Consider the following 12,738-nt stretch of genomic DNA (forward strand, 5'->3'; position numbering starts at 1 on the left):
AGCTGCTATCGATTCTTGGTGGGTGAAGGTTTGAAAAGTTGAGGACCTCCGATGTTCGAATGGTTCGCAGAAAAGTGAAGAAGCAGCGAGCCTACTTCTTTTCTGCTCTTACAGTAATATGCGAATGAGGATGGGGGAAGGTGGGCGTCGAGAGAGAGAGAGAGAGAGAGAGAGAGAGAGAGAGAGAGAGAGAGAGAGAGGGGGGGGGGAAAGGTCTTTGGTCCTCAGTTGGTCCGAGAAAAAGAATTATGATTGAAGGTAGGAAGTGGGTCGGTCTTCTGTTCATATACACGAATTGATTGGTATTTGAGCTTGTAATCTATGTAATTGTACAAGTATCGATGAGAATTGAGGAAATTAGGGTTCCTTTATATTTTCTTAGCTAGCAGAGTTTCGTTGTACTTGTAGTAATCGTGCAGGAGGTCTTTTGATGTATTTCGTTGTTGGTTATCTTAGTCATATCTGATACATAATTACACTTTGGTGACCTAAGTTTTAGATGCCTAATCCATGTGTTCGATATGCTCGGTGAACAACAATTAGTTGATCATTCTCCTAACGTGTTTTATAAAAATAACGCTTAGATTGCATTACGGAATTGATGAATATGCTGTGCAGGTAGAACTTGCTAGTCTTGATTGGCTTTATGGGTGCTCCTAAGCAGAAATGGACATCTGAAGAAGAAGCAACTCTAAAAGCTGGAGTTCTTAAGCATGGAGCAGGAAAATGGTGCACAATTCTTAAAGATCCAAAGTTTAGCAGTGTGTTATACCTGCGCTCTAATGTGGATATTAAGGTTTACATCTTTTCAAATGGAATTTTCTGCTGGAGGTTATTACATATATGAAATTTTCTTTTAATCATTGGTTCATTGACTTGGATCAGGACAAATGGAGTAACATGAGTGTAATGGAAAATGGATGGGGATCTAAGGAGAAGGCTAGGTTAGCCCTGAAAAGAGTGCAACATGTCCCTAAGGATGACAACCTTCTCTCACTCACAACTGCTGATCCCAGTGATGAAGACTCGGGTGATGTGACGCCTCTTCAGTCTTCTAGTGGTTCTCCACAAGTTGGTGCTTCAAAAAGATCTATGATAAGGTTAGGCCCTATTTCTTTGTTCTTTTTCACACTAACTGTAGTATGGATAAATGATGATGAATTGTTGTATGGATAAAGTGATGTGTGAACAAAGACTATTTCTTTGTTACATTGAATAAACCTTCTGAACGACAGTAAATGATGATTGTACCCTTTGTCTGGAACTAATGTTGACATCAACTGACAAATAGCTACAAATATCCCACATACATTGAGGTATATGTGTTACCAGAATGGCAGATTGATTATATAATGTGCTATTTATTATACATTAGGGATATCTCTTATGAATCATGGTTATTTAGTCTCTAGGAAGATGATGTTATCAATAGTTATAGTGTATGACCATTTTACCTTTTGTGTCATTAACAGGCTGGACAATCTTATGATGGAGGCAATAAACAACTTGAAGGAGCATGGTGGCTCTAATAAGACTACCATTGGCACATACATAGAGGTATCTGTGTTATATTGTGTTTTTTTAGCTTTTAACTTTCAGTTTCTTTTTAATCAGCATGTTTAATAATAGATAATGGGAATATATAGTTTAATTGATTAGTTTATTACAAAATTATACTTTAAATTATTCGTAAAAGATACATATAAAGACACATCGATTAAAACAACAATGGATGAAAGAGGAAAATGAATACATCTTACAGTACTTTCATGCATATGTTAAATAGACATACGTAAAAGTAAATCCAATATGCATCCAATTTAATAAAGAGAAAAAGCGGGAGAATGGAGAGTAAAGAAACCCCAAAAGATGGTATAAAAAGAGATAGAGAGGAGTCGTATATACAGATAGATTACATATTAAAGAAAACTAAACTTAAACCTTATTAACAAGGATTGAATGAAAATGATCGAGTTAAATGGATCTGAAATGATTAATCTAAGATTGGATGTAGAGAGGTGTAGGAAAACAATGAATGAATGTAATAGTCAATCATATAACGAGATTATGAGAAAATTAACTTTTGCAAAGTAGCTCATAAGCAGAATCGTGGATACCAAAGCATGTAGATCTTATAGTCATTTATATGGGTATGCATTTATTTCCAGCAGATTTTTTGTGTTTTACTTACCTGATAGCTCGATAATTTTAAGAATGCTGAAAAGAAGGAATATATTAGATGGATAATAGTAGTATTTTGAAAAGATAATTTTAAGAATGCAGATTTTTTGGGATTTAATCACGGAAAATTATTTAATTTCCAATCACAATAAAAAAAACTTCCATATAAATCGGGTATTTTGAATTTCAAATTTGAATAACCGATTTTTGTATATTATTTGCAAATATTTTATTCATTTTAAAATTTTGATTGCATTTTTTGACTGCAGTTTTTTCCGGATTAATTGCCTCTATTTGAAGTGAAGGGCATTTACGTAAATGGACCTGAAGAAAAGAAGCGGGAAAACTATATTTTGGGGGTCTGGGAGACTGACACGTAGCACTATTCTACTTATTTATTAGGATAGGGGATACGCAACATGTTGGAATTTTTCATTCAATTTTTTCCGTCAAACAAACATGACAATAGAATATAATGATCTATTCTATTACCTTGGTTATTACATCACATATTGCATCGTTCCAAACAAAGATTGGTTTTCATGTTTGGTTTGAAAATTCTTTCCAAACAAAAACCTAAAATGATTGACACCCGTATTTCAATATTACCAAAGTCCTTTCAAACTTTTTTTAACCATGTTCTTATAACTTTTTTAATTATAAAAAACATTATTATTGGATGGTTTTGTATTTAATTTGTGTATAAAACTAAACTGACAAATATGTCCTTTACATTTTTTTTTCGATCTTCTTTAACTATCTTAATTTATATATGTTATTATATAAGAAAGAGGCTCACACACACCCAAGTGCCCATTTCGCCGCTCCCTTCTTAGCTCACATTCATAAGGTAACCTTCCTCATCCATTCATTGGTGACCCTTTCCCCGTAATCACCGAGATGGTTTTTTTCAATACGGATCATAAAAATGTTATTCATTTTCTTAATCTTAAACCCTAAAAGTAAATTCAGTTAACATCCAAAAGTTAAACTAAACCATTAACGGTGACATCAATGTCAGATTCTAGCGGCTCGCAAGGAACAATTATATCACTTTACTTTCACCGTTGCGTTGCCATTTTATTCATCTTTTCAATTTGTTGTTGGAATCTATGTAGTCAATCGTGATGCTATAGCGTTGTTATAGCGTTTAGCAGAGGTAAAGAAACACTATTTGAAAATAACGGTGATGCTATTAGCTCCGTTACCGTGATTGTGGTCACTGCTATACCGACGCTGTAATCATTATTTAAATAAATTCTATTTTTGGGTTATTTTACATTAAAAAAGAGCGTTTTTTTTGTGTCATTTCATTCAATAAAATTGTTTTTTCTTAGCCCAAACCAAAAATTTTGTGACATTACATTGAATAAAATTGTACTGTAGCTGTCGTGACTTACATTGAAACTATGTATGTATTATCTTGCTAATTTTGTTGAAGATTTAATCAAATTATTTAATTATTTTATTTGCAAACTGTGATTATGTTGAAGTATAATAAAATGCTAAGTATTACTTATATTTACTTGTTAATTGTGTTAAAGTATGATTAAATATTATGATATGCAAATCATGATTAACTAAATATGATATGTAAAGTATGATCTAATGATTAATTAATTAATTAGATTGGGTTGAACTTTGAAGTATGATTTACTGATTAATAGTCTAATATACATAAATTCTACATAATATAAAAACGTTATATCACCGCATGAACCATGATTTCAAATAGCGGCCGGTGACCGTGATAATTGCTTAGGTTGGAACCAATGTAGACTCATATACTAAAATGATTAGATTGTTCAAAATTCCATATTTCATACATGTCTTGTGGATTAGGCATTCATATTCTGGAGTAAATCGTCCCTTTAAAAGCCATTTTCGTGGACCCCTTATGCAAAACAAGAATGGAGATGCACTCTCGATCAAGTGGTTCGATCTCCCAAATTTACCTGTACAGACAAAAAAATAAACATTTCCTTAGATACTATTATGGCGGATTCAAGACATGCTTTCAGTTTCTTGGATAGGTAAAAACCTATATAGGTTTTTCTTTAGTTGCATGTATTTTTCAAACAAGGCGTATTTTGAGTGATTTGATGAAGGACTACCTAATAATTAGTAGAATGATAAAAAAAATTGAAATACGAAAGCAACTAAATAATATAAGTTAGGGTCGGTCCTGACGGTGGGCAACCCGGGCGACCGCCCAGGGTCCACGTCTCCAAGGGGCCCAAAATTTAAGGGTTATGTAGTATATATATAAAAAAAATTATTACCTCAATGATTTTTAGGATTTAAAGTTGTTTAAACTCAAACTAGCTCAAAACATAAACAATTTGGCTTAATTGTTATTGCTAATTGAACGTGTTTATAGTGAAAAAATAAATGATATTTTTTTGAATCTTTATTATATTTGTCTTTAAGGGGCCATTTTTTTTCTTTTCGCCCTGGGCCCCATATACATTTGGACCGGCCCTGATATAAGTAAGCATCCTTGTCAACCTAATGTTCAAATATCAATTTAAGCAAACATTATAGTCTAATATGTTATTTTTTTTATTAACGTTTTAATTTTTGTATGTGTCAATTTCATTAGATTTAATGTTTCGGTTGTTTTGATGTTGTTTAGAATTAATCGATGAAAGAGAAATATCCTAATTACAATATGCTTGTAAGGTCCTTGTATGATAAATGAAAATGGAAAGTTTGTTTTTATATGAAAATGACAAACTAGTATTTGTATGAAATGATTGATTGGTAGTTTGGCTTCAAAATAACAATATGATGTTTACCATATAAACCGCCTTACCAAAATACACCTTAATTACTTGTTAAAGTAAGTCAACAAAGTTCATTAATGTGATGAACTTTTAAATTTGAAAAGAAGAATACATGTATATAGCATGTTGGTCCTCATCTATGACCGACAAAGATCATAAGATCAAACAATTCATGTAACTTTAAATTAAATTTATGGGGTTGTCGGTCAATATAATTTGTTTCTTTGTTGGTGGAGTGGGCCCCCAATTTCTTTCTACTTAATTCACGAACTCTTTCATATTACTAGACATGGTAATCAAGACTTGTGATATCTGCCTAATGACTATCTATTGAAGGTCCACGAATTCCAATGCCAGTAATGGGATCTCAAAGTTATGCAAGCAGCCTCGGAAATCCTTGAACCGCAAAATCAAGTCCAATGCGATGTTGTCAACAAAATTTTGTGGTATAACCTCCAAGATGCTACTTTAGATTATGTTGACTGTAGTGACATGGTGGATTGTTGTGAATGTGACAGAATCGGTAGAGTTTAAGAACTTGAGGTGAAAATTATATTCTAATGCAAAAACTAAGACATTTTTCTACATTTCAGATCGGGGTTTTCATTTCATACACTGTTTTACGTGTACATTAAGTAGGGATGAGCATCGGAACCGGGTACCATTTTTTGGAATTGGAACCGCCTCGGAACTGCCGGTTTTAGAATAAAAACCGCCTTAAGCGGTTCCGGTTCCTAAAGTAATGGAACTGCCTTAAGCGGTTCCAGTTCCGGTTCACATTTTTTCGGAGCCGCTACCCGTTGGGTACCCACCGAAACCGTTTTATATATTGGTCCGATTTTGTCCGTCTTTGGTCCGAATTGATTCGATTTGGATCGAATGGAATTGCAGTTTTATCGAAAAAAGTTAACAGAATTAATGTAACTGGGTTACCCGCTGTCGGAACTGGAACTGCCGGTTTCGGGACTGATTTCAAAAATTTAAGAACTGCTTAGAGCGGTTCCGATTTTAACTTTCTAGAAAACGTCGGTTCCGATTCTCGCCAAAAGAGAGGCAGCTACCCGCCTATGCTCGTCCCTAACATTAAGGGTGTGTTCGGCACGCAACTTTTGGGAGCTTGTGGCTTCTAGCTTTTAAGATAATGCAAGTAAAAAAGAAAAAAACTTCATTTGGTGACAGGCGTTTAGATTTTAACCTAAACAAAATGTTCTAAAATCAAAAGCTACATGGAGTATCTTTCAACAAAACACTTCAAAATCAAACGTTACCTGCTACCAACTAGTTTCCCGAACACATACAAAAATTTTAAACAACTTACATGGTACACCCTAATCTCAATGGAGTGTCACATCATCATTCACTATTCCATATAATTCTATTTATTTTTATCCCACAATGCATTAAACTCTACAAGTTTAATGGAACATATTAAAAAAATATTTATTTAAAAATTTAAAGATTTTCCTTTTTTCCATTGAAGAGTTCAATGGTCATTGAACTTCAAATTCATTGAATGTCAATGTGGAATTTCACAATGATGGAATTGTATATATTGGATGACAAGTAGGCTTGACACCTCATTTAACTATTCCATTAAACTTCTTATTGTAGATGCTCTTAGTCTCTATTCCGATTTAAGAGAGTCTAAAACATCATTTTAAGATGGAATTAATGGGTATGACATTAAGGATTTTTTTTATAAATAAGGGGCATAAACAAATGATTTTCCATATCATGAGTTTGAAATGACATATTTCCGATTCGATGGTCAAGGGTAAAATCTTGGTCATTTTTAATAGTTCTGACAAATTATCTGCTCAATTTTGTGATTATGCCTTATTCTTAAAAAGTTAGAGTTGTTCATCCAAATTCTTTGTGGGCCATATGTAAATAAAAGTAAAAATAATAAATAGTTTATGCCATTAATAGATATTTTCCAACAAGACTCACAACCACAGACAGAACACACTAAAAGCTTTCAAAAAGCAGCTCTTTGGATTACGCTACAAGTATACGGCACAGTATATATCCGACAACTGTGGCACGAACGCGTCACAAAGCCGTCGTTTTAGTGGTAGACCCCGTAATATCCCCATGCAATCATGCACTATTGCTTCATTTATCTATCTTTTATAATTATATGTGTATAATCATGCCTACATAACACATGAAATACGTAAATCTTTTGGGTATTTTGTAACCGAGTTATGAATTCCAGAGGGAATCGTCAGGTACTTCATTCCAGTCACTAGTATATTCAAAGTTTGCATCGTTGGAAAAATACATTCCCGGGTTGTAATTATATTCCATCCAATTTTCTGGGGTATCAAGTGGCGAATCATTGATAGCCTGGATTTCGCTAGCCGAAAGTCCAATGTTGGTGGGGACATACTGAGCCGAGCCTGAGCCAGTATCGAGCTCTGCTGTGGAGGGTTTAACCAGCAATGCAGCCTGGTGAGCAGCCACCCGTATGTCGTCAGCACTGGGGCTAGCCGGGATTGGGAGAGCTGTAGCCATTTGTGGAAAATTGAGAATGGCATTGTCTCTCCGAAAGTAAAACGATGCTGCATCGTATGCCACTGCTGCCATTTCTGGTGTGTCAAAACTCCCAAGCCAAATGCGAGATTTGGTCAATGGATCACGTATTTCAGACACCCATTTCCCCCATTTGCGCTTGCGGACACCACGGTAGACTGAGGAAGTCCCGCCACCATGGGTTGAATGAGTGTCGCTCATTGTTAAAATAGGTTATTAGAATATGGGAAAATGGAAATGCATGCTGAGAATATGCAATCTAGCCACGTATTTATACATGTGGATCCAACAGTTAATTAAGATTATTTTGAGACAGGGGTCTGTTTGTTATTAGGGTAAAATATAGGGACATAACTTTATTGAACTTCCCATGTACCTTCCAAACATAGTTATAATGCTTTCATCAACAGAATAATCATTTTTATGTGCTTGGTCTTGACCAATGAGTGTCTGCCACGTTATGATAAGAATGTGTGGGGTTTTCTAATATATGCACTTGTTAGTGAGCACTTCGAATTTGGAAAACAGAGAGATCAGTTGGTGACAGGATTTTTAATCATAACGCGGTGTCCATTCCAATATACAAGTTCCGTCTACATACATACATATACACATACATACATGATACATCTATACATACATATGTACTTCTAAACTTGTATACATGATATAACACATGTACACACATACATGCATATATTCACACACTACTACAAAAAGGGTACTATGTCAAACATAATACGAGAGCCCATTTTAATTGTCACATAGAACTAGAGATGCACAAACGATACGGATTGTGTAAGAAACTGGTGCGGTTTTGCGACTAAACGGGGGTTTGGAATCATGGAACCAGTTTGGATAATACCCGGTCACACATATCCATTGGAAAAGTGATTTTGTTTTGTCAAATGGTGATAATAGCCATTTGTGACTTTTTATTTTTATTTTTATTTTTTTATTTTTTTATTTTTTTAATGGTGGTACTCATCTATATATACTTATAAATTACACAATATATATTTGAAACGTTCGATTTTTCAATTTCTTTATAATAATTATTATAAATATGTTGATAATGTTAAATTAATACAAAAACCACATTATAATCATATAAATCAATTAAATTACAATATTGAAATATCATATTTTACTTCTATTTATAAAATTATAACTTTAACTTTTTAACATATTATAGTTAACTTATCAGTTTAGATATGTTGTCCTATGAGAGCAATTATCATTTTAAAGTTATAATTTTTTTTATGTAAAATAGTTAAATTATTAATTTCAATATCATGTTAAAGGGTTAACATAAATTAAAATTTCAGTTATACTTAAAAAAATCGTGAGACTTTTTTTATAAATAGCTAAAAGTTATAAATTATAATGTTAAACCTAAATGTAATCCTAAATTAACAAAAATAATCCATGAAACCATTTTTTATAATCATTAAGAATTTCCAAATAAGTAGTTTAAAAATAACTTACAATAAAAATAATTAAAAGTAATATTATATAAAAATTAAAATGTTATATTTATAAACAAAAACAATGTTTGTTGTTTTAAATAGTTACAAACAAAGAAACTAACAATACTCATCAAATAAAATTTTCAATTTTTGAAACCAAATTAAAATAATTAAAAGTTTCCAAATACATTATTTGAAATAACTTACAACAATAATAGTTAAAAGTAAAATTATATACAAAAATTATATTGTTATATTTAAAAACAAAAACAATATTTGATGTTTTAGATAATTACAATGATAGAAATATCATTAAACCATATACTATATTTAATTTTATTCATGAGTAACTCACGGGTAGAAATCATTGAGACAATTGAAATTATAGAATTTTAAAAGATGTCTATATTATCATATTAATAAAAACAAACAATGTTTATACTGAAACATTCAAAAAATCATGACAAAAATTTCATTTCTAAATCATTAAATAAACCATAATTAATAACATCATCTTATCAAAACAGAAACCATAGTATCTCAAAACATCATAATTAGTATATCCATAACAAAACACATGTCAAGTATATCAGAGTAACATCAAAGGCTAAACATCATGGTGTGTGCAATGCAGTCATCTTGATCCCTTCCCCTTGCTACCGGAAGTACTTGAAACCAAAACTGAAAACTGTATGCACGAAACTTAGTAAGTCTCCCCAAACTAATACATACCTTACACATAAGATGCAACTAGGAGATACGGGCCTCACCCACACTCAAAGTGATATGAGCCTCGCCCACACTGGGCTAACGGGCCCCACCCTATGAAAAATAGGCCCCACCCACACTCATTTATTTAGGAGATATGGGCCCCGCCCACACTTAGCTAACTAGAGATACAGTCCCCGCTCACACCGACTACTTAGTGAGATTTGGGCCCCACCCACACTCGACTAACTAAGAAACACATATAAGTATCACACAGACAACATGTATTATCAAATCTATCAATCCATAGCCATACCCAAAATAAAGCTAAGATACAGGCCTTGCCCACACTTAGCTACTATCAACACATATAACATACACAAGCCGGTACACATAGCACATAATTTATATTAAAATACTTCATATCTATGTGTAAGATGAAAGGGACTATGCACTCACCTGATAAGGTGGTGACTCTGAATTCAGACCGTGCTTCGTTACTTTTAAAACAATTTCCCTCGACAAAACTTAGTATCATTACCACTAGGGTTTAGTTTAATATTCACCGAGACTAATTAATAGTCTATTGTTATTACTATTATATAAGCGTTAAACAATACTTATATAACCCATAATAATAGCCCAAGTATTTATTATAAGTTCCTAATAACGTTACTATAACTAAATAAAAGCTATATTAAAAATAGCGTAGGCGTAGCTCACTTACAACAGTTTTTTCTCAAAACCGGGCGCCGCTGGAACAGCGTTCTCGAGCCAAAAAGCTCTTCTTCTCGGAACCTTGTCGGTTCCGTCGCGAAACTTCGACGGGTTATAACTTCTTCGTTATAACTCGTATTTCAGCACTCTTTATATGTACGGAACCCTTGAGACATATTTTACAACTTGGTTAAGATTATTTATTCTAAATAATCTGTTGTCGAAAAGTCGTTTTCGACCGGTTCCGTCGCGAAACTTCGGCGAGTCATAACTTCTTCGTTATAACTCGTATTTCGACGCTCTTTATATGTACGGAACCCTTGAGACATTTTACAACTTGGTTAAGATTATTTATTCTAAATAATCTTTTGTCGAAAAGTCGTTTTTGACCCCTATTATCTCTAAATTGACTAGTCCGGATCTACGGGCGTTACAGAAACCCTAATTTCTGGGGTTTTACACCCTATTTAAAGGATCATTAGCCTCCTTTGGCCTCCCCTCATCGTCCCCTTGAGCTCTAAAATCCTAATTCGTGGGTGCACTCCATTTTGTATGATTTTCATGCTTGGAAGGTGATTTGCAAGAAGAAGACTTGAAGTATAAGAGGATTAGTGCAAAGAGGAGTTGGTGGATCTGACTCTTCTGCTTATTGGCATCAGTTTGAAGGTAGCAAGTCGTTACCTTGACCTTCCCTCCTTCTAGATCTCTTCATGTTTAAGATTAGGGATTTTCTAGAATGTATATTAACCATTTTTGGGTATGGGCTAGGATTTGAAGTTGCAACTTCTAATATGAGCTTATCTTGGTCTCTATAGCTATAAAGTTTCCAACTTTAGCAAGTATGAACCTTCCCTTTTGATTTAAACCCCATCATAAGCTTGGATTTGATATTCTAAGCCTTTAGAGCCTTGCATGCACGTAAAGTTTGGAACTTTACGTAATAAACATGCCTTGGGAAGCTTGATCTGTAATGTGGAGCTTTAGGTGGCTTAAAAGCATCTGAATGGAGAAAGGACTGAAGGGACTCGACGAGTTGCATGGACAACTCAGCGAGTCCAATGAAGATTATCGTGCAAGGATTTCTGTATAGACTCAGTGAGTCGGTAGGATGACTCGGCGAGTCAGCCAGGGTTTTTCCCGACTTTTGGGCATACATGGACTCGGCGAGTTGCAGGGAAACTCGACGAGTCAACTGGGGGATTCATGTGACATCACCAATTTCACGGCCAGAAAAAACCAATTTGTTTATGCTTCATTTTGTAAAATCAGAGTAATCCTTTGATTAAAGGAGTTGTGGAATTTGTTCCCAAAACAAAATATGATAAGAATTTATCAAAAATATTTCTTAAATAAATGTATTTTCATTTATAACGAAATCTCGGGATGTCATGTTCCAATACAGGCACATAAGCATAAACAGAACTTACATTTAATTACACTAATGATTTACATCTCCTTTAATCTCTCAGTGACATAAGTCTTCGTGTTGATACCTGTGAAACAAAGAAAACTGAGAGGGTCAGGCTTGAGAGCCTGGTGAGCATATAGGGTTTTCAACCCACAATAATATAATTATTATATTTAATCATCAAACAATCAACCAAATTACTCATCCCCATTATCTTCTTTAATTCTTAATGTTTTACCCTAAGAATCAACTATCCTTCAATCATTCATTTTTAAGGATTGACCTGAGGAATTGGTACAAAATCCATCGCTACACAAGGTGCATCTGCCAAGGTTATCCTTCAAGCGCCTCTGCCCGGATTACAACATACACTATTAGGCGTATATGCCGGCATTATGACATTCTATTTTAGGTGCATTTGTTGACATTATCCTTTGAGCGCATCTGCCAGGATTACGACTTTCACTATTAGGCGCATCTACCAATATTATAAGCGCATCTGCTAGTATTATGACATTCTCTATTTGGTGCATCTGCCAAAATTATTCCTAAGCGCATCTGTTAGTATTATTACATTCACTATTGGTGCATCAATATTATTCTTAATCATCTTTCGCACCTCGTCATTTATCTACCTGTGTTTTCCCCAACATAATAGTAGATATAAAACACATATATAGTTTAACTTATTTAAAACCTATACCAAACATTGCATTCAACACCAATCTCAAATAAACAAACAACTTATTAACACATATCACGTATTTTATAGTCAATACTTCGTATTCAACACTCATCGCAGATAAACAAACAACTTATTACATTCAAACAATACTTGTATTAAAATCATGTTATGAAAGGGACTATACACTCACTTGATCAGAAGATGATCGAATAGCACTATGGCTTGTAGAAGTAGTATTCTTCGGTGAAA

At 33.8% G+C, this 12,738-nt stretch overlaps 2 protein-coding genes across 2 annotated transcripts; one reads left to right on the forward strand and one right to left on the reverse strand.

Moving 5' to 3' along the window:
* Positions 1–646: 646 nt before the first annotated feature.
* On the forward strand, positions 647–2,555 carry LOC145033456 (telomere repeat-binding factor 1-like). Its single transcript, XM_078982063.1, has 4 exons — positions 647–796; positions 886–1,100; positions 1,473–1,557; positions 2,451–2,555. Exons 1-4 carry the CDS (start codon positions 647–649, stop codon positions 2,463–2,465), a joined length of 465 nt encoding a protein of 154 aa, XP_078838189.1. The 3' UTR covers positions 2,466–2,555.
* Positions 2,556–6,890: 4,335 nt separating this feature from the next.
* LOC145033457 (ethylene-responsive transcription factor ERF021-like) lies at positions 6,891–7,723 on the reverse strand. Its single transcript, XM_078982064.1, has one exon. The coding sequence runs from the start codon at positions 7,701–7,703 to the stop codon at positions 7,173–7,175; it is 531 nt and encodes a 176-aa protein (XP_078838190.1). The 5' UTR covers positions 7,704–7,723; the 3' UTR covers positions 6,891–7,172.
* Positions 7,724–12,738: the final 5,015 nt, after the last annotated feature.

Source organism: Lactuca saligna, chromosome 3 (assembly GCF_052625555.1).
Source record: "Lactuca saligna cultivar CGN05327 chromosome 3, ASM5262555v1, whole genome shotgun sequence".
Lineage (NCBI taxonomy): Eukaryota > Viridiplantae > Streptophyta > Magnoliopsida > Asterales > Asteraceae > Lactuca > Lactuca saligna.